The sequence below is a fragment of the Podarcis liolepis genome (genome assembly GCF_965112155.1).
Source record: "Podarcis liolepis genome assembly, chromosome: 6".
NCBI classification, from domain to species: Eukaryota; Metazoa; Chordata; class Lepidosauria; order Squamata; family Lacertidae; genus Podarcis; species Podarcis liolepis.
In genome coordinates this window covers 22,618,112-22,640,431 of record NC_139559.1, presented here as the reverse complement: position 1 = coordinate 22,640,431, position 22,320 = coordinate 22,618,112, and the positions used below count along the sequence as shown (strand labels likewise).

General features: G+C 41.8%; 2 protein-coding genes across 5 annotated transcripts; one reads left to right on the top strand and one right to left on the bottom strand.

Annotated features, from left to right (window-relative positions):
• Nucleotides 1-327: 327 nt before the first annotated feature.
• LOC310709044 (serine incorporator 3-like) lies at nucleotides 328-11,802 on the top strand. Its single transcript, XM_083508163.1, has 10 exons — nucleotides 328-463; nucleotides 2,110-2,271; nucleotides 3,125-3,285; nucleotides 3,973-4,052; nucleotides 4,647-4,784; nucleotides 5,376-5,545; nucleotides 5,986-6,076; nucleotides 6,449-6,632; nucleotides 9,358-9,582; nucleotides 10,987-11,802. The coding sequence occupies exons 1-10, from the start codon at nucleotides 455-457 to the stop codon at nucleotides 11,123-11,125; spliced, it is 1,359 nt and encodes a 452-aa protein (XP_083364289.1). The 5' UTR covers nucleotides 328-454; the 3' UTR covers nucleotides 11,126-11,802.
• A 300-nt stretch (nucleotides 11,803-12,102) lies between these two features.
• On the bottom strand, nucleotides 12,103-21,605 carry LOC310709071 (alpha-tocopherol transfer protein-like). Of its 4 annotated transcripts, none has more exons than XM_083508235.1 (5): nucleotides 21,462-21,605; nucleotides 18,615-19,069; nucleotides 16,300-16,493; nucleotides 15,638-15,748; nucleotides 12,103-14,784 (listed from the first exon to the last, which is right to left on the bottom strand). In XM_083508235.1, exons 2-5 carry the CDS (start codon nucleotides 19,051-19,053, stop codon nucleotides 14,509-14,511), a joined length of 1,020 nt encoding a protein of 339 aa, XP_083364361.1. In that variant the 5' UTR covers nucleotides 19,054-19,069; nucleotides 21,462-21,605; the 3' UTR covers nucleotides 12,103-14,508. The 4 variants fall into 4 exon arrangements, with proteins under 4 accessions (XP_083364361.1, XP_083364363.1, XP_083364362.1 ...); XM_083508237.1 differs by having other exon boundaries at nucleotides 21,388-21,489; XM_083508236.1 differs by lacking the exon at nucleotides 21,462-21,605 and adding an exon at nucleotides 20,748-21,304.
• Nucleotides 21,606-22,320: the final 715 nt, after the last annotated feature.

Here is a 22,320-nt window from a genome sequence, read left to right as displayed (position 1 = left end):
GAGGCATTTAGAATAAGCAAGCTTAATTCAGATTAAGTGATGTTAAATAGGCAACATCTATTTAAATAAGGGAGAGCTGTCATAGCCAATTGAACAAGGGATGATTTCATATTTCTTGTCATCAGAGAGGGCATGAAGCTTAACATTAGCAGCTATAACTCCCTTCAAAGTGCATCCAAATATTAAGACTTTTTATTACATAAAAGTAAGCTTTTTTGTGCTGCCAAGTTATCAAATGTTTCATAATTCACTGAAATGATGGCATCCATTTGCAAAGCAGTTCCATGCACTTGAAAGAACAGAAAGTTGTTCGGAGATATTCCTCAGCGTTTCCATGACCTCTCAGAGTAGTGTAGAAATGAGTTACCCTCGCCACCACCAGTTTGAGTTGCCTATTTTTCTTTTTCCAGTAGTAGTTTGGAGTTAGTCCCTATCAAGAGAGAGTTATGTGCATATGTGCAAGGTATTGTGTTCCTTTGTTTTCAGGCATGAGTAAATGGAGTGTGTGTGTGTGTGTGTGCATGAACCTGAGGCATGAGTCGTGGGCATGTGCAACTAACAATAAACATGCAGTACAATAGTTTTACAGCATCCACTTCATTGATTCTTAAAGTGGCTGCTGGGATATTCCAATGTACCTGTGAGAACTGATAACATGCCACTAGAAATAAGTTAACTCAAAAGCTGCTGTAAGACGAAGGCACTCATCTGTTCAGGTAGCAACCCATAGTGTATCTGCATGGTTCACTGGTCTGCCTTTGCTTATTTCCAGCCAGCTTTCCACTAGGAGTAGAATTAGCAATAAAATATACGTTAAGCAGCACATTCAAGAATAAAACAAGATGGATAAACTATAATCAACAATTTAAATTGGAACTTGCAGTTGCTTTTTTCCTCTTAAATCAGCCAAAAAGGCTGCCAGAGATTGACTGCTCTTTTTATGAAACACGAGGCTTAAAGCGCTTGTTTGTGGATGAACCAGTTTGAGTTTTCTTTATTTTCTTGTGACTTCCCAGATATATGACTTGTTATAGAATATTTTAATATATTTCAATTTTATTTTTGTATGGCTCTAAGATTTTTCTACAAATCATCTAGTTAGGGGTGCTCCTTGATCCAGTGTGCAGATGGGGTCAGCAGCAAATGGCACCATTTTTTAGCTCTGTCTGGTTCCCCAACTACAACGCTATCTGACAAACCTACAGTTTGAAAAGCCATTTTAAATTTAGAGAGTGGTTTATCTGTAGAGAAATAGCACAAACCATTCTGAAAATATGTCAGCCATTAAGGAACATATTGTGGTTTATGATTATTTTACGTACAGTGGTGCCTCGCAAGACAAAAATAATTCGTTCCGCGAGTCTTTTCGTCTTGCGATGTTTTTCGTCTTGCGAAGCACGGTCTGTCGCAACTGCGCCTCTTCAAGCGGCTTTAAGAAAAAAGCGCAAGACGTTTTCGTCTTGCGAAGCAAGCCCATAGGGAAATTCGTCTAGCGAAGCAACGCAAAACCGAAAAACCCTTTCGTCTAGCGAGTTTTTCGTCTTGCGAGGCATTTGTCTTGCAGGGCACCACTGCACACAATTTGGACATAGTGCTAAACCATATACTCTTTCTCTTTCTAAAAACTAACTATACTTGTTTATAAGATGGTGATAGATTCATGGTAGAGATAGATTGATAGATTTAGTGGGATGCAGGTGGCTCTGTGGTCTAAACCACCAAACCTCTTGGACTTGCGGATCGGAAAGTCGGCAGTTCAAATCCCCATGACAGGGTGAGCTACCTTTGCTCTGCCCCAGCTCCTGCCAACCTAGCAGTTTGAAAGCACTCCAGTGCAAGTATATAAATAGGTACCACTGTGGTGGGAAGGTAAGTGGCATTTCCGTTGCGCCAGAAGTGGTTTCGTCATGCTAGCCAAATGACCCGGAAAGCTGTGGTCAAACACTGGCTCCCTGGGCCTGAAAGCAAGATGAGGGCCACAACCCCATAGTCGCCTTTAACTGGGCTTAACTGTCCAGGGGTCCTTTACCTTTTAGATTCATGTGACTCTATACACAGTATGTACTTTGTATGTAAGAGTTAACACTTATTTTCATTTCCATTCTACAGATACCATGTCTGTGCAGCGGTGCATCATGTTTGCTGTGTCGCTGTTGTCCCAACAGCAAGAACTCTACGGTGACTCGGCTTATTTATGCCTTCTTGCTTCTACTAAGTACTGTTGTTGCTTGTATCATGCTGGCACCAGGAATGGAAATGCAGCTGAAAAAGGTACTGAGACTTTTTGTGACTGTGTTTGTAACACAAGTCACGGTGCACAGATTCACCTACATATCATATGGCATGCAACAGAGACTGAAATAAGAGAAGATAGTATTTTCATTAGACTCTTGCTGTAAGAAGGGAAGGGCAAGTGGATTGTTTGACTGGACTCATATTCCAGTGTCCTATCTCAGCTAATATTGGAAGAATGTTCCATGTATAAGCTGAAGATCTTCAGATTTATTTTGCTAAGCTTCAGTTAGCCGCCTTATGCAATCTCTCTTCAAATGCTATTTCACTAGGATTCTCTGGTTTGCTGCAATAGTAGTCTTTCCCTGCTTAGGTGTGTACCTCTTTTGCATGTTGGTGGTTGGGGCCCTGGGGCCTTCAGCTGATCCTACTTTATTCTGTTCAATTAAAGATGAGTTTGTGTTATGTCACTGCATTAAAATCATACGAGTTGGAATGGTCACCTAGTCCGACACCTTGCAATGCAGGAATCCCAACTAAAGCATCCATGACTGATGGACATCCAACCTCTGCTTTAAAACCTTCAATGAAGGAGAGTCCACAACCTCCTGAGGGGTTATGAAACTTCTAGTCTGTCTGCCATAACACAGGGTGATTTAAGTATAGTTTGTGGGCTTTATGAAGCCCCAAAATACTATAAAGTGGGCCACCCATTTGGTAGTGCAAAGAGAACATCAGCTTTCATTTTTCATCAGCATTTCAAATCTTGTTGAGCAATGGAAGCATATGCCGAAAGTTCAGTAAAATGGTGTGTTGTTATTATTTTGTAAGGTGCCTTCAAGGTCTGCTTCAGCTGAGAAAAATCTTGGGATTTGTTGCTCTCTTCTTTCAGGTGCCTGGATTTTGTGATAAGGTGGTTCACTGTGAAGAATTGGTTGGATACAGAGCAGTCTACCGAGTCAGTTTTGCCATGGCGGTGTTTTTCTTTCTCTTCTCACTAATCATGATACAAGTGAAATCAAGTAAAGATCCAAGGGCTTCTGTACATAATGGGTAGGTTGGGAATGTGGACTGGTCTCTTCTTTCCTCTGCCCAGAGTATTAAACTCATAAGCATAGAAAATGGCCAAGTGAATATGTTCGTGTTTTACTGAGTGGGAGCTAGTGCCCCCGTGAGGCGAAATAGAGGTATAACCCCTAGATTCTACTTTAAAAAAAAGATACTCATAGACTAACAGCAAAGTCCAGTTAAATATATTCTAGCATTTGTGGGACAGAGTGGGCTTTATGTCCACTGGATACTAGGCATTAAGTGGGCAGCTTTGATGGGGCTTACCTTTGAGGTGTTAACCTAACACTTCCATTTGGGACTCATCAGTCCTTGGCTCCTGGGTGCTTCCCCATTCTCCTGTGAGATGGATCCGGCAGGCAGGCCTTGGTGGAGATCTGGGACCATGTTCTCACCCCTAGGTTAGGGTCTCTAGGAAGGGATCACCAGGGGGTTATTTACCAGGAGCAGGTGAAACATACAGTATCTAAAAAGACAATATGTCATGAATCGCTTGAAGTAGACATGGGGCTTCCTTTTAGCTAAGTGAGATTAAGATTGCAACCCAAGTAACTGCAGGCATATACGTGACCACCTATCTTTATAATACTTTGGCACAACCCTTAAAGGTGCTTGACTTTGTTAGCTTAAGAGAAATTATTCTAATCAGTGTTCTGCTTTTTTAAAAAACAGGTTTTGGTTCTTCAAAATAGCTGCCATTGTTGGCATCATGGTTGGAGCATTTTACATTCCAGAAGGACCTTTCACAACAGGCAAGCATTGATGGATGAGGAAATAGAATTTCCCTTAGCTGTTGCTATTAAGTGAAGCATTTGGTATTCAATAAAGTGTCTTATTAAGCGTTGATTCAGTTGTGCTCATTCCTCGGGGGGGGGGGGTGACATATGAATTCCTTAGAGTAGTCACAACTATGGTGACAGCTCGTATTTTACTGAACTGTTCTTTTTAAAAGAATTGGGTTCATGAAGAGCTGGAGCTTATTAAATGCAAAAGTTTTTAGGAGCATATACGTTTGCCCACTCGCTTAGCAGATAAAGGGCTGGATTCACCTAATGAGCTCTATAAGCCGAAGTTTACACAACAGGACTTTCCTCCTTTTGCCCTGTGTGGCCCTGTTACCCAAAATTGACTCGGAGGGGGGTCAGGAGAACACCAAGAATAGTGTACAGAGGACAGAAAGTGGGGATGGTTCTGTCTGGCAAGTTGAAATGCTTGTGGGGAGAAGACATCCATCATAGCAAGATGCTGAATTCCACCCAAAGGCTCTATAACTTCCTTTAAATATATTTAGCCAGAGGTCGTCAAAAGTTAAGAGGTTGATTATAACATTCTCCTTTTCTTTCTAGCATTGTTTGCTATTGGCACTTGTGGCGCCTTCTGCTTCATTTTAATCCAGCTGGTACTGCTTGTTGATTTTGCGCACTCCTGGAATGAATCCTGGGTTGAACGAATGGAAGAAGGAAACTCAAAATGCTGGTATGCTGGTAAGTGCCGTTTAACTAGTGAGTAGCAAAAATCAGCAAGAGGCAAGATGTTTAGTATGAAACTCTGTGTTTATTGGCCAGCGTGTCGGCATTGTTGATAAAACAAGTTCGTGCCTAGTGAAAAAAATGGGATCCACCAACATCTGCTAAACATTGTTGCTTAAATGCTATCACTGTAGCAAGGTGTGTATTGGGTGTTGCATAAGAAGTTGTGACATTCGGAATGAAGGATATGTCATTTAAATCTTAACTTTGCCAATGTCTTGCCTGCCTCTGAGCAAACCAGGTAGTTGCTCTTCTTTCATTATGGAGAAAATACATGAGATGTTGGTGTGATTGTATAGCACTTTTGAATATTAAATGTGTTTATTAGTAAAAAGTTGCGAAGGCAGCCATATAATATAAGAAAATGCTTTATAACTAATTTGTGGTGTTATATTATGCAAGCCCTGCGGAATGTTAGTATTTCCCATGGATGAGAGGGATAATATTTTCCTATTTGAAACAGAGTCTTAATAGGTGTTCTGATAATCTTTTGAAAAACTGCATTGTAATTTAACAATTGAATGTTGAAATGTGCTTTTTCTTTAGCTCTGTTGGCATGTACTGGCCTTTTCTACACCCTGTCCTTTATTGCTGTTGTGCTCTTCTATGTCTTCTACACAAAACCTGATGCCTGTACTGAGAACAAGTTTTTCATCAGTTTTAATATGCTTGTCTGCATTGCTGTGTCAATCACATCAGTCCTTCCAAAAGTCCAGGTATGATGAATTATGCATTGGGATTATTGTGTGGGATATAGCTTAGGCTGACCTAATGTTTAGCTGACTGCATTGAGACGCAATATGACAGCAGACATTTTATGCGAGGGCTGGGGAACACAACTAGCAAGATTGTATAGTCATTTATAGAAGAGTTGCTTGCAAGAAACAGATTTGGATATTGAAAGAAGAGTCTGGAGGCTGTATTAAAATACATGAAATAATATATGTGGGTAGGGGTGGAATGAGAAAAGCATCAGTTCCCCAAGTAGTTCTTGTGCCTCTACTTATGCTTCATATTCCCCTCTGTACAGAAGCCTTAAATTGTAGTGAAAGTGAAATCTTTCCAGTCAAGGCTAACCAACATGGAGTTAAACAAAAAAGCAATCTACATGGTTCAGGTACAGTTCAGTTATATAAAATTTGCTTGTCTCAAACAGGAACACCAGCCTCGTTCTGGCCTTCTCCAGTCTTCTATCATTACTCTCTACACGATGTACCTGACTTGGTCAGCCATGTCCAATGAGCCTGGTAAGCTTTCATAAGTGCAGATAATTGTGCCTTCAAAACAATAATGGTACTGGAGACAGTTGCGAAGAAATAAAAATATACTGAATCTTTGAGTGTATTAGGAATTGGAATCCTGCAGGCTTCTAAGAGATGCACAGTTTGGTTAAGTATGAAGGCAACAAATAATCTCTTGTCCGGCTACCTCACATCTGGAAATCATATATCCTTTGTGAGTTCATGATGGGGGAAAGAATTAGATTGAATTCCTTAGAAGGAAGTCTTTTGTAGAGCATTTTCAGTATGACAGGCAAAGAGATTCTGGGTATAATACTAGGCTATAAACTCTCCTGAGAGTGAGCACTATTTTATAAATCTGTGGAATTTATTTTCCAGAACGCATCTGTAACCCAAGTCTTCTGAACATCATCAGCCAGATAGCTGCTCCTACTTCCATCCCAGCAAATGTAACTGCTATTGTACCTGTTGTTCCTACACCTGGACCACAAAAGCTGCAGTGGTGGGATGCACAGAGCGTTGTTGGACTTACAGTCTTCGTACTTTGTCTCTTGTATTCCAGGTAACATTTGATCTCTGTAGTTTCAAAACTTCAGGGAAATTCTTGAGAATCGCATCTTAGGTTTAGGCGTAATGAACAGGTAGCTGCTGTGTTTTGAATCAAGGGAAACATTAACTGAACAAACAGTTAGGCGCATTTCATCAAATTGTTGGAGCAGTAGGGCATCTTATGCCATTAATAAAGTATTTAAGCTAGACTTCAACTGTAATGGAATTCCATGAATTTTTATCTCTTCCCAGTATGGCTGGTGGTCAAGAAAGTTGGGAGTTGTAGTCCATCCATTTCTAAAGGGCCATAGTTTTCCCACCCCTTCTAAGGATTTTCAATGTATTTTTGACACTTGTAATTCATTCCTCCTCCCAGAGTTGAAAGCAGATTATATGTTTTCCAGCGGTCTCGTTTCCAAGCAGCTTACGTAGCCAGGTCTACTTAGCATCTGTGGTAGAATTGCATTACATACTTATAGACTCAGGTGTTCTTGGGCACTTTGAATAAGGCTAAACTATTTTCTGGTAGATTTCAACTTTCTAATAATAATAATAATAATAATAATAATAATAATAATTTATTATTTGTACCCCGCCCATCTGGCTGGGTTTCCCCAGCCACTCTGGGCGGCTTCCGCAGAAACAAAAAAACACTAAAATATCATACATTAAAAGCTTCCCTGAATAGGGCCGCCTTAAGATGTCTTCTGAATGTCAGGTAGTTGTCCATCACCTTGACATCCGATGGGAGGGCATTCCACAGGGCGGGCGCCACCACCGAAAAGGCCCTCTGCCTGGTTCCCTGTAGCTTCGCTTCTCGCAATGAGGGAACCGCCAGAAGGCCCTCGGCGCTGGACCTCAGTGTCCGGGCAGAACGATGGGGGTGGAGACGCTCCTTCAGGTATACTGGGCCGAAGCCGTTTAGGGCTTTAAAGGTCAACACCAGCACTTTGAATTGTGCTCGGAAACGTACTGGGAGCCAATGTAGGTCTTTCAAGACCGGTGTTATGTGGTCTCGGCGGCCGCCCCCAGTCACCAGTCTAGCTGCCGCATTCTGGATTAGCTGTAGTTTCCGAGTCACCTTCAAAGGTAGCCCCACGTAGAGCGCATTGCAGTAGTCCAAGCGGGAGATAACTAGAGCATGCACCACTCTGGCCAGACAGTCTGCGGGCAGGTAGGGTCTCAGCCTGCGTACCAGGTGGAGTTGGTAGACAGCTGCCCTGGATACAGAATTGACCTGCGCCTCCATGGACAGCTGTGAGTCCAAAATGACTCCCAGGCTACGCACCTGGTCCTTCAGGGGCACAGTTACCCTATTCAGGACCAGGGAGTCCTCCACACCAGCCCGCTCCCTGTCCCCCAAAAACAGTACTTCTGTCTTGTCAGGATTCAACTTCAATCCATTAGCCGCCATCCATCCTCCAACCGCCTCCAGGCACTCACACAGGACCTTCACCGCCTTCACTGGTTCTGATTTGAAAGAAAGGTAGAGCTGGGTATCATCTGCATATTGATGGACACCCAGTCCAAACCCCCTCCCCCAGCGGCTTCATATAGATGTTAAAAAGCATGGGGGAGAGGACGGAACCCTGAGGCACCCCACAAGTGAGGGCCCAAGGGTCTGAACACTCATCCCCCACCACCACTTTCTGAACACAGCCCAGGAGGAAGGAGCGAAACCACTGTATAACAGTGCCCCCAGCTCCCAACCCCTCTAGACGGTCCAGAAGGATGTTATGGTCGATTGTATCAAAGGCCGCTGAGAGATCCAGCAGAACTAGGAAACAACTCTCACCTTTGTCCCTAGCTCGCCGGAGATCATCAACCAGTGCGACCAAGGCAGTTTCAGTCCCATGATGAGGCCTGAACCCTGATTGGAAGGGATCCAAATGGTCCGCATCCTCCAGGCGTGCCTGGAGTTGTTCAGCAACCACACGCTCAATCACCTTGCCCAAGAATGGAAGATTTGAGACTGGGCGATAGTTGGCCATACTGGCCGGGTCTAAAGATGGTTTTTTAAGAAGCGGTTTAATGACCGCCTCTTTCAGCGGATCTGGGAATGTTCCCTCACAGAGGGAAGCATTCACCACCCCGCAGAGCCCATCGCCCAGCCCTTCCCAGCTTGCTTTTATTAGCCAGGATGGGCAAGGATCAAGGAGACAGGTGGTTGGTTTCACGCGTCCAAGCAGCCTGTCCACATCCTCGTGGGTTACGGATTGAAATTGATTCCATGCAACTTGACCAGACAGGGCTCTAGCACTCTCCCGCCCCAGCCCTGCTCCCACGGTGGTGTCTAGCTCCTTCCGAATATGAGTGATTTTATCTGCAAAAAACTTTGCAAAATCGTTGCAGGAGATCTTGGGGTCTTTACAAGGCCCCGGTGGTAAAGGTGGTTCCGTTAAATTGCGGACCACCTGAAAGAGTCTCCTGCTACTATTTTCTGCAGATGCAATAGAGGCAGTGAAGAAAGTCTTCTTCGCCGTCGCTATCGCCACTTGGTAGGCTCGACGTTGAGCTCTAACCTGTGTCCGGTCAGATTCGGAGTGAGTTTTCTGCCACCGACGCTCTAGCCGTCTCAGCGATTGTTTCATCGCCCTCAGCTCCGAAGAAAACCACGGGGCTGTCCGGGCTCCATGCAATCGGAGAGGGCGCTTCGGAGCCAGACAGTTGATAGCCCTGGTTAACTCCGCATTCCAGCGGGCCACATTTAACACCCTCTTCCTTGAACTGTTTTGCAGTATCCGATCTTCCAACAACAGTCAAGTGAGCAAACTGACTCTGTCGACAAGTGACAGCGTCATTTTGGATGATACTACTGGAACTGGTAGCGATGTAGAAGATGGAGAAATTCGCCGGGTCCCAGATAATGAAAAGGATGGTGTCCAGTACAGTTATGCCTTCTTCCACTTCATGCTGTTCCTTGCCTCCCTGTATATCATGATGACTCTTACTAATTGGTACAGGTAAGAATAGCCTAGTGGAGATTTAATCAGATAGTATAATTTTGTTGCTGACAAGTACAGTGAGCTTATCTTAATCATCTCAAATATTAACTACTATTTTTAAATTTACTTTCTTAAAAAATGGGAACCTAGGAATCTGCCTTATACCAAGTTGGACATTAGTCCATGTTGCTCAGTACTGTGCACACTGACTGGTAGCATCTTGCCAGGCTTTCAGATTGTCTTTCTCAGCCTTGCCTAGAGATGCAAGGGAAACTATCTGATCTTCCACAATTACTGAATAATAGTATTCTTTGACTGCTTTAATGCCGAGAGCTTTACATGCATTCGCTGTAATCTTGCGACAGCTTTATAATGAAAGTCAGTTACTTCCATGTGTGTGTGGCTTACCTAAAGTCACCCTGTGAGTAAAGCCAGAAGCTTCCAGCTCATAACGTGTGCTTTAATTTGCTGCTTCTAGTTGTGTCTCAAAATTGTAGGACTTGAACCTCTATAAAGTAGGATAGGTACTTGGTGTATCTGAGCCCTTTTTAAGTATCTAATGAAGTATATTAGTAGTCTCGTTTCCCAGCCTTGCTGATTGTTGGAATTAAAAGAATTATCACTGTCTCTAGAATTCCTCAGTGTACAATAGATATGCGCATAGCCAAATTAAGTTTGAAATAAAGGTAGTGGCATAGTACCTGCTTCAGTCTGTATGATATATGTCATACAGCTGAATCTCTTTTTGTTTTTCCTGTTAAGCCACTGTAATATTCCAGCTCTGACTATTAACTCATTAAGCTAGATACCGTATTTTTCGCCCTATAGGACACACTTTCCCCCCTCCAAAAATGAAGGGGAAATGTGTGTGCGTCCTATGGGGCGAATGCAGGCTTTCGCTGAAGCCTGGAGAGTGAGAGGGGTCGCTCTCCAGGCTTCGCGCAGCTCTCCACAAGAGAGTTGCCTGCATGCTGAAGCCTGGGCGCACTGAGCTCAGCGCGCCCAGGCTTTGCACAGCTCTCCGCAAGGCGCAGGAGCCTGGGGCTGGGCTCCCACGGCTTGCGGAGAGTTGCCTGTTCTGGGGGCTGGGGAAGCTCGGGCTTCCCCAGCCCCGTGCCTGGGGGGGAAATAATTCCTCCCCTTTATTTCCCCCCCAAAAAACTAGATGCGCCTTATGGGACAGTGCGTCCTATAGGGCGAAAAATATGGTAGTTCTCTTATGCTTCAAACTGCATGACATCTTGTCAACTGCCAGCCTGCTCAGGCACTGACAGGAAGAAACAGTTGCTTTCATGGGACTTACTTCTGAGTAGACATGGTTACAGTGCTCCTGTTAGTCACCCTAACCCCTAGTTTCTTGCATGAATAAATTAGGCTTGAAGTTACAGCTTAATTCATTTTTACCATTTATTCATTCCACAGCCCTGATGCCGAATTCAAAACTCTGACAAGCAAGTGGCCAGCTGTCTGGGTGAAGATCTCCTCCAGCTGGGTTTGTCTCCTCCTCTATCTCTGGACCTTAGTGGCACCTCTTGTCCTTCCTAATCGGGACTTCAATTAAACGATAATTTCTCTGAAAGCATAGAAACATGAAGTTCCTCTCTGCTGAAAGCCAAATGGTCTGTATTGCTTCTTGGAGCCAAGGCTCCAGCCATCTCTCCTGCAACATATACAGATGAATAGAAAGCTGCTAACTTGTATAATGCTTGATGCAAAAATCTAAGCTCTGTACATTTTGATATGTTTAAATGAAAGCTAGCTTTACCATTAGTCTACTACAGCTGTGCTGTTTGATACCGTAAAAAAGCCAGTAGTGTAAACAACCGAGTTGAAAGAAGAATTGCTTGAGCTTAAAGTAATATATTTTAAAGTTATTCTAATGCTTCAGTATATGGAAGTGAAAGCCATACTGCAGGTGTACATTCCACTTCAAGAAAACATGCTTAATGGCGTTTTAACATACAAAATCTGTTTTTCTCAATGGAGCAGCATGCTATGTAGTATGGGAAGTTCAAATCAGCAATTTTTGGATCACTGTAGAAGACCAATTTTATAGAAAAGTTCTACTCAACTTTAGTATTTGTCAGTTAATTCCAAATCAAGTATCTACTATGCTTTAATTAAATTATATTAAAGTAATTTGAAGTGCTTTTTTGTCTAATATTTGCGATGTGAGTAAAAGCCAGTGCATCGTTTTGTCAATCTTGGCATTTGCACTATAAACATGTTTGATTAAAATTACCTGTTCAGTGTCTCTTTATATTGGGCAGAGGTATGAAAAATCCTGTATATCTTTTCAAACCACAGTTCAGAGAAATCAATTCATGTCTGGAAATTGGGATAATGAGCACCACAGAATGGAAGATCGTTCTCTCCCTGAGCTGCTTTTTAAAAAATTAATCCAATCCCCACCCTTTCACATACCTTGATGGCTTCAGAAGGCAGTCAAATCCCATTGTGTTAATTGTATTTACTGATACACTTGGAATTTAAAATGGACTTAACAAGGAAGCAAATATTGTCTTGAAATAATGAGGCTGTCTTAAGGTAGATGGTTTAATATCCACTCATGCATAAAGTTACAATTAAACTATTCCTTTTATAAAATGCAATATAAAAATAAATTCTCACAGGTGTATACTGTAACCAAACACCTGACTTCTACATACAGCAAAAGGCAAAACAAATACTGAAACAATTTACTTAGCAAAATGCCAAAACTGACTGACGGAACAGTAGAAATAAAGCACCTCAACTACTATTCTGGAAAAAACCACAAAAATTTTAATAGTGCCTGTCAAGCCCACTGTATAAATTCAAGTATCTTTCATTTTCCGTTAGACTTAAAGGCAATTTGACAGTTGTGGTAGGTTACCAATGTCTCTTTCTTAAGGCCTGGTACTGTTTCAATACGACCAAGTAATTTCTTAAATAAAGGTCGAGGATACATTAGATATATTAGCTGCTAATATCTCTACTTGAAAAATTAGTGCATTAGTATAAACATAATACCTGAACTTTAACTTCTGTAACACTATGCTAGCTGTTTAATTTGCCCCAAACTTAGAGGGACAGTTTAAATTAAAAGATGAGCTTAGATCTTTTTCTGCACAATAATGAACTTCATCATTCAGTATCGTGTGTTTTCACACTTCTTACATGCACAGGAGCTACCTGTGACTGCCAGAAGAAATATTTACACCTAGTATATCCATTTCAGAACACTTGTAAAAAGCTGAGTAATAACAATAAAACCTGTTTCAAATGCCTATGATGGCCTATTTTGATAACATACCACATAGTATAATCAATGGGGCCTCTAGTTCAAGCACACAAAATTGCTTCACCTTTTGGCAATACAGAGGCAGATGGTTATGCTTTTTTTTTTAATGTGAGGGGAAATACAAGTTTGGCACTGACAATACAAAAAGTCCACCAGCTGAAAACCTTATCTCATATTTACAATAAGCACCAGTTTCTGGTCTGTAGTTGGCACTAAGTAAAAGCCTCCGCAAATAGCTCCAACCATCTAGTTGAAAGTGCTAAAAGATGAGGTGGTAATAAGTGTTGACCTGCTTCCCTCTAAACATGAAACAGTCAATTCAATCTCCACAAAGGTTTCAGTCTGAAGTGCTGGATGTCACAAATATCTAGGTTAATCTACAACTCAGAGACTATGAAAGAAGAGGAAGTTGCGTACATAACTCCAAGACCAAACACGTGAGATAAGCCACGAATAAAAGGAAGACATAAAGCACTAATGCACATTAACAAGGACAACCATGAAGAATGGCGGAAAGTGACCTTTGTAAAAGGAAGCCAATTTAGCACTGAGGTCCAACTGATAACATCCCCCCCTCCACACACACACACACTGAACGGAAAATAGTTACATTTACAAAACAGAAATTGTGCTTGTAAAATACCCTGTCCATTTGGTTTACAGAGACTCAGAAATAAACACATCTAAACAAGCATCCTTGCTTTGCTGGACAGACATCTACAACTATGACAGTTTCTGTATTACACCCCCCAAGACCTATGGTAATAGAATTCTATAACTAAGGCAGGGTATTAACTGGCAGCTAAGCTAATAAGCAGAATTACCTGTCCCTTTCAGTTGGTCCTGGTACAAATTCAAGTATGGGCATAAAAACGGTGTACAGATTCTTTAATGCTTTCTATTAGGCAGAGTGAACATGTGCTTTCATTGATTTCAGTGGTTTTAGGGATACCCACTGCATTTGCAAACCCTGTCTGCAAGATTCAAGTCTAAGGTTTGCATCTCAGTGGCAACACACCCCCTACAAGAGAAGAGAATATGCTTATATGTGGAAATAACGATAGCGATAATCAGAGCATGTCAAACCAAAGTGTATCAGAATGGCAGCCCGACATTTACTCCTAGAAACTAGCCTGCCGTAAAACAGCTACCATTATATCACACAACCAATATTATTTCTTACTTCTCTAGGGAACGTCAGGACTGTATAATGCATTATGACGCTTCCGCTTTGTCAAAACTGTTGGCCATTTTAGCTCTTTTCAGCCTGAGAAAGTCTAGCACTTTGACCCTAAACTTGCTCATTTGGAAGCAGGTCTCATTAATTTCAGAGCAACTTACTTCCAAATAATTGTGCTTAAAACCTTGGCGTTAGCAACGTTCCTTAAGTCACATAAGTTTAATCTTAGGAGATGCTGCTGTTTGCAAAGGGTCAAGAAACCACAACGTTTACGGTGCCTCAAAACTGCACCCTTCTCCTGGATTGCGGTAGAACTTCACCTTGCTCCATGGCTTCCCCTTTTTAATTTGCTTTGGTTCCAATGTAAAGTGCCTCCCTCAGCTGTCTCTACCCCTAGGCTACAGTCTACCTAAGAACGAGGCAGAGTTCGTAATCCCTTTGTAAACAGGAAGGTGACCTTTTGGAAGCTTTAACTGCTATGTTAATAGCAGGAATAGAGTTGCGTTTTCAAGCTTCGCAAAGAGTCATCACATTGCTTCTCATCAATCTCCCCAGTCAATAATGGGTCGAGAGGAGAAGAGTCAGTGGAGGGAGCCAGAAGAGAAGCATCATACAGGAAGTCATCTTCTGAGGCCAGCAGCAGCTCATTCCAGGCAGAGATATCCAGTTTCCCTGCAGTGCCCCCATATTCTTCAGGTAGGATCCATGGTGGAAGGTTGTGGTGAAGAGAGCTCAGGTCTGACCCATGAAGAAAAAACTGAAAAAGAAAAACCCAGAAGTTTCAACAACACTGATACAGTATTCTTGAAATAATAATGTAACACTCTGATACAGTATTCTTGAAATAATAATGTGATACCTCAATTTCAAGAAATTCAGAGTATAATTCACATTGTGTATCCAAACAACTGTGGCAACAAGAGACCAGGCTGATCCTAATATTAAATTGTGACCCACCCTGGGGCCTGCTGGTGAATGGCAGGAAACAAATTTACCACATTGAGCTCCCGTTGTTTGGTCCGTGTTCCTGCCCACCTAGCAGTTCGAAAGCCCGTCAAAGTGCAAGTAGATAAATAGGTACTGCTCTGGTGAGAAGGTAAATTTTGTTTCCGTGCGCTGCTCTGTTTTGCCAGAAGTGGCTTAGTCATGCTGGCCACATGACCTGGAAGCTGTCTGTGGATAAATGCTGGTTCCCTCAGCCTATAGAGCAAGATGAGCGCGTAACCCCAGAGTCGTCCACGACTGGACCTAACAGTCAGGGGTACCTTTACCTTTACCCACCTGGTTGCAACAGCCACTACTCCTCTGCCATTGTAAGCTGTGCAAGGTGGGAGAAGATAAGAGGAGGCCCCTTCCAGCTATGCCAGTAGAATTTCATTGGTCACAATTACACTACAGATATATGCAACTTGCTAGTCTGACCTCTATGAATGAACAACAGCCTGTCTGCAATATTAGCTACTTTTGTTGTGTCTTTTGGACTGTAAGCCTTTGGGGCAAGGGTTGTCTTGTGTTTACTGATGTTATGTAAGCTGCTCTGGCAGCATTTTCAGCTGACAAGCAAGATTAAAATGCTTTAAATGAATGAATAAATAAAAATAGCCACTTACCCGATTTGCTATTTTCTCTTTCAGAAAGGGTTTGATGATGGCAAAAATGCCCTTGAATATTCGAGGTTCATTTATAATATTGACAGCTTTTATTCTAATAGGAAAGCCATCCTAAAAACAAAACAAAACAAAAAAAAACAATACCAGTCAGGTTTATAAATAAATACTGGTTACTTTATGAATAGCTTTTATCAGTTTTCAAAAACACACATTTAATTTACTGATGTATGAACTCACAATGGAACAAAAATAGCTCCTTACAAAAGATCTGTAGGCAGCATGCACATTTGTGAAGATTCTATTTTTTTATTTTTATATATATTTGTGAAGATTAAAGCACAGATGTGTGCTGTTCATTCTTCCTTGAGAGGACACCACAAGGTAACGCTTTAAAGTACACACACGTCTTATCAAAGGTGAAATATAATATTTTAAGAGAAGATACCGATTACACAAACCTTCATAAGGATCTCTTATAATTAAAATCCAGGTTTCTTTCAATTGAAAATGAAGACTGTTTCAAAGATAAACTATGCTCACAAAGATATTCCACTCTTTTGTTGAAACCCACCCAATTCCAAAAGCAGCTGTGTCAAGTGAAATGGTTTTTAATATTTGTTGGTTATATAATTATTTTTTCCGTTTATAGATTCAGATCCTACCTGAAGAATTCCAATCACTTTTTTGCCTATAAAGGGACCAAAATGAGATGCCTTAGATAGGCTGACTCCTTTGTAGTCTGCAAGGATAACAATTCCATTCACCTGGGTCTCTTCAGACTGAATGAGCTTTTCTAATGTTAAGTATATGGCACGAATATTTTCAGTAATTGGGTAGTTACTTGGGATCCATCTGTCTATGGTTATAAGACAGAGATGATAAGTTGCAAAGTTGAATAAACCAACAGTACATTTTATTATTTATATCACTTATTTATTTCATAAAATTCATACACGGCTAGTGTGTAAAAAACAAAAAAAAAACACCTCAAAACAGTTTACAAAAAGATAAAACAATAAAATCAAGAACAATTCACAACCATAATTTAAAACACACAAAAGTTAAAATACTTAAACAGATTAAAATTATTTCAACTGGCTAGGTTTATCTAAACAACGTTTTTTTGCAGGCACCCAAAAGAGCACAGTGAAGGCACCTGTTTGATCTCAACAGGCAGGGAGTTCTAAAATTGCTTGCCTGGTTTTTTCTCTCTGGGCTGTCACCATGCATGGTGTTGGCCAAAGGTCAGGACAAGATGACTGGAGGTTTAAACTACTAAGAGGCCAAATTGTCAGCCTCAATCCATAAAACTGTCGTCACCACATCTTTTCTCCTACGTCAATGAATTGGACCCAGAACATAAGAGCAGTAGATTAACCAATCAGGGACAAATAAATCCCAGTTACTTTCTTCAACAGTACACTGTCCAAACCATTCCATTAGAGATCAAAAATACAGTGGTGCCTCGCAAGACGAAATTAATTCGTTCCGCAAGTTTTTTCTTCTTGCGAGTTTTTCGTCTTGCGATGCACGGTTTCCCATAGGAATGCATTGAAAATCAATTAATGCGTTCCTATGGAAACCGCCTTCAGACCAGGTCTGGGGACAGTCTGTCCCCCGACCTCTTCTGAAGGCTGGGGGGGGGGGGACAAGGGCTTTTCTTCCCACCCCCAGCATTTTAAAAAACCCCGGGACAGCGGAGGACTTCTCCGCTGTCCGGGGTGATGTAAAAGCCCCTGGGAAGGCAGGCGGGGGGACAAAGACTTTTGCCCCCCGCCCGCCTTCAGAAGAGGTCCTGGACCTCTTCTGAAGGCGGGCGGGGGGCGAAAGTCTTTGCCCCCCCGCCTGCCTTCAAAAGCCGTCCGGGACAGCGGAGAAACGCGCTGCCTTTCTCCGCTCTCCCGGGAAGGCAGGCAGGGGGGAGCAAAGACTTTTTGCTGGACCTCTTCTGAAGGCGGGCGGGGGGCGAAAGTCTTTGCTCCCCCCCCCCGCCTGCCTTCAAAAGCCGTCCGCGATAGCGGGAAGCGCTTCCCTGCTATCCCGGACTGCTTTTAAAATGCTGGCGGTGGGGAGCAAAGCCTTTCGGCCCCCGCCGGCCTTCCTGGACCTCTTCTGAAGGCCGGAGGGGGGGGAAAGGCTTTGGTCCCCACCACCAGCATTTAAAAGAGGTCCCCGGAGATTTCCCTATGGGCTTTCGTCTTGCGAAGCAAGCCCATAGGGAAATTCGTCTTGCGAAGCGCCTCCAAAACAGAAAACCCTTTCGTCTTGCGGGTTTTCTGTCTTGCGAGGCATTCGTCTTGCGGGGTACCACTGTATCATACTCCTTTATGGTCTGTTTAAGGCAGGCCTACTCAAAATCGAGTTTCTTTCAAAGATATGTCTGCACCAGTGTTTTAGCTCACAACTGTAATTTGAAATATTTTTGGTGATTTCCTCAATGATATATGCCTGAAAATACTATATGTATGTACTGAGGATGTTTATTTTGTTAGCTCATATAATATGTTACAACATACTATATTAGCATTGAAAACATATTCTGTCTCCTATGTACAATTCAGATTTAAGTAACAATTTAAAGTGTTACTTTAAAAGACTGGTGGTAACAAGAAGAAAAAGTAAATATTTATGGAAAGCCAGGAAGGAACAAAAGGAAATGTAGGATTTTAGTCCTCTAGAAATTATATAAGTACAACAAATAACAACAACAACATCCCATCTCCTCATACAGAAATTACAGATTAAAAAATGTGTTTTGAAAACTGAACTCCCTGAAGTACAGGAATTAATGATACAGTTCTCAAGTCATTAACAGCATTTTACTGGGCGATGCAGTACTATTAGTAATAGGGGAAAGAAAGCATCAGCATCAAATGAAATATTTGTATCTTTTTTTAAAATAGATTTTGGTAGCAAGACACAAGAAGCAATCCTAAACAGTTAACCAAAGGGGGAGAAGAAGTATTTAAAAAAATACCTGGGCGAATGCAAACAACATGGCGTCCTTCAGTATCTAAGTGAGAAAGCACAGTGACAAAACCAGACTCTAAGGCAGGCTTTATAGCAGATGGTTTCAGGTTAGTAAAAACTTCAGGCCAACTTCTCCTACAGCAGTGATAGTTCACAAGAAGCTGAAGTGCCCGATCATAATCAAACTTCCGGGCTCTAAGGAACCTGAGCAAGAAAGCGTCATCTAAACATGTTCCCAGGTTAGGATAGTCTTTGCACACCATGTCTCTGAGGGCTTGAACATCTCGAAGCCGCCACTCAGGTTTTTCCTGCAGCTCTTCACGTGCCTTGGCGACAAGCTCAGCGGACAATGAGCACACATACTTTGGCTGATCTGGCAGGACCTCAATCTCTGACAGAGATCCCACAGAGGGACTTGGAATGGTGCCATCACCATTTCCTGACATTGGTTAGTGGGAAAATCTGCAAGGAAGATAAAAAACAACAACACAATACTATGAACAAACAGCATCTAGGAAAAGTGGTCAGAAGCATCTACCTAGTCTTCCATGTAAGTCTTAAGAATTCCAAAATAAAACACCTAATTATTGGTTCTATTTGGGCTTAAAAATCACTCTGAAATATTCTTTAGTCAGCTCTGATTCAGAGAAATGTTTGTACAGGAATAGCTCCACCTACCCTAGTATAACTGCACATTGCTTATGACAAGATACTGTTAGATATCACCTACCACTTAAATTGGCATATAAGATTTCATTTCAACTTCAAGGGGAAGGGTGCTTTTCCACTAAGAGCTGCAATATTCTGAAAGTGATGCAGAACTCAATTTGCAGGAATGGTAAGCCAAACTATCGCTTAATGCAAACACTTGAGCGTGTGAACTCTTGGAAAGGAGATTGTGGCCTCGAGTCTTTTACTGCTGAGGGTTAAGCATGTTATAGGAACCTAAGCTCATAGTTTGTCTCATTCAGACAAAGGATGAGCTGTAATCTTGTTCTTGGTTTACAATTTGTAAGAACACAAGAAGAGCCTGCTGGATGAGGCCATCTACTCCTGTTTTCACAGTAACCGACCAGATGCCTATGGGAAACCCACAAGAAAGAGCTGAGCACAGCACAACAGCATTCTTCTCAAGGTTCATCTGGAGCAAGACAAAATATGAGCCTGGGTTCAGACAACACATTAAACCAAACATCCCTGATGCAGGAGAGAAAAGGAAAACATGTGCTATTTAAGAGCAGTATCCAATGGCTACCTATGAGTATCATGCCAAAATTTATGGACAAATCTATTGTTATTGTGCTGGGGACCAAAGCTGTAACTATTCCTTGATAATGTGAAGTGTTAAAACTTGTCAACCTAAGGTTATGAGCTGACAGGGTGGGGGCCGCGTATATCTAAAGCACTTGCACCTTAAAGAATCTGGGAACTGTAGCTCTCTGAGGGGTAAAAAACTACAGCCCCTGATGTTCTTTTTCTTGGAGTGGGTAGGTGTTGCTGCTTTAGATGCATGGCATATCCACCGCCACTTTCTTTGAAAGCACATCACTCCTCCCAATTTCGTACACATCTGACTAGATCCAGACCAGGGCCGGATTTAGGTTTGATGAGGCCCTAAGCTACTGAAGGTAATGGGGCTCTTTATATGTCCAGCTGTCCTTTGTCAACAACAAATTGTCACTTTTTTGTGTTGAATATATGCTATATGGTAATTTATGGACCTAATAGGTTGCTGTATGTAGGTTTTATTTTATTTGTTTTTTATCTTCTATTTTGGAAATGTACATCCAGGTTTTTTCCCCTTTATTTTTTTGCCCCACCCCCAAGAGAGTGGGGCCCTAAGCTATAGCTTGTTTAGCTTGTACGTAAATCTGGCACTAGATGTACAGCATGCCCACCGTCACCTTCTCTGAAAGCACATCTCTCCTTGAAATTTCGTACAAAGCAGGCTGGATCCAGGCCATGCCAGCCACCTGACCCCACTGAAAGCAAAATAAAGCGAAGAGCGACTCCCAAGCCCCATATGCATAGCTGTCAACGTTTCCCTTTTTTAAAGGGAAAATCCCTTATTCCATTTCCCCCCTCCAAATACTTTTTATTGCTTTTTTGTAACAACAACAAATAAAATAAATACTCTTACATTCAAAAATTTGTATGTCTTCTTATTTACCCTGCGCCTTATTGCGGCTGGACTTCCTTCCATCCCTTCAACGGTTTTCATGTCTCAAATCTTTTCTTACAGTTTCTTATTTACACTCCATCCACATCACAAGATTTACATTAACCCTGCTACAGTTTTTAAATTCTTACAATTACTCCGTATACATTCAACAAATTTACTCCAATCCTTTTTGAACTTTGGTTCCGAATCTTATAAAGTCAATTTCGCCAATTCTATGTATTCAAACATTTTTGTCTGCCACTTCATTAAAGTTGGGATTTCTTGGAAAATCCCTTATTCCGAATAGGATTCCTCGCAAGAAAAGGGAAAAGTTGGCAGCTATGCCCATATGTTTCAATGGAACTAACGAACGTGACCCAGGTAATTGGCTGGATCCGGGCTAATTACTCGTCTTGAATCGCCTGCCAGTTTCGCAGGGCCGCCTTTTCCCCGCTCCCACCCGAGGGAAGAAAAACTCTCCCTCCTCACGAGTAACCTTTGGAAGCCTCCAGTTCCCTGGGAAACCGCGCGCGGCTTTTGCCGAAACGACGTCCAGGAGGCAGCCCAAGTCCTCGGCTGCAGCCCGGCCACCGCCCGCCAGGCCTCCCCGGGCTCCCACCTCAGAAGGGGCAGCCGGAAAGCAGACGCCGACACCTCCTTCCCTCCCGCCCTCCGGTCTCCCCGTCCTCTCACCGCAGCTCCAGCTCCACTGGAAACTGAAGGGACACTTTCCAGGAAGAAAACCCGCTCGCGACCCGGAAGCACTTGAGTGACATCACAAACCTCGGCCCGCTCTGAGTGAATCTAAGAACGCGCGGGGGGGGGGGTAAACTAGGTGTGTGACTGGGCATGCGCAGAATTCCTGGAAGGCGGCGTAGTTGCGGATAAAAGGGCCGCAGTCTGTTGGTTCGGAGCCGTAATTCCGGTTCCCGATGTATGTCAGGGCTTAGAATCCACCTTGCGCAGGGTCAGGGAGGGTAGAGGAAAGGACGGGAATCTAAGCTCTAATAAGGTAGAGTTAAAGAAGAGGTAGGGTTTTGTCCTTTTTTTTTTTAAAGGATCGCAAGTGCTTTGAAATGACCCTGCTATCTATCTATCTATCTATCTGTCTATCTATCTATATTTTATTATTTTATTTTATTTTATTTTATTTTATTTTATTTTATTTTATTTTATTTTATTTTATTTTATTTTATTTTATTTTATTTTATTTTATTTTATTTTATTTTATTTTATTTTATTTTATTTTATTTTATTTTATTTTATTTTATTTTATTTTATTTTATTTTATTTTATTTTATTTTATTTTATTTTATTTTATTTTATTTTATTTTATTTTATTTTATTTTATTTTATTTTATTTTATTTTATTTTATTTTATTTTATTTTATTTTATTTTATTTTATTTTATTTTATTTTATTTTATTTGCAGAAAAGAAACTGGCCAAAGGGCAATTCAGGAAAGACTGCTCCAGGGCACTTTTAGTGTGTTTGCTCGTCTTTGTACGTACTTCGCACCTTAAAAAAGTTAATTTAAGGGCAGAGTTGGATA

Bases quoted from the DNA above. Each gene is read 5' to 3' on its own strand.
- LOC310709044 (XM_083508163.1), top strand. The intron at 3,286-3,972 runs GTAGGTTGGGAA...TTTAAAAAACAG, and splicing joins AGGGCTTCTGTACATAATGG to GTTTTGGTTCTTCAAAATAG. The intron at 4,053-4,646 runs GCAAGCATTGAT...TTTTCTTTCTAG, and splicing joins AGAAGGACCTTTCACAACAG to CATTGTTTGCTATTGGCACT.
- LOC310709071 (XM_083508235.1), bottom strand. From the start codon at position 19,053: ATGTCAGGAAATGGTGATGGCACCATTCCAAGTCCCTCTGTGGGATCT. The intron at 16,494-18,614 runs GTATTTTTTTAA...TTATAACCATAG, and splicing joins TGTTGTTTGCATTCGCCCAG to ACAGATGGATCCCAAGTAAC. The intron at 15,749-16,299 runs GTAGGATCTGAA...TTTTGTTTTTAG, and splicing joins AAGTGATTGGAATTCTTCAG to GATGGCTTTCCTATTAGAAT.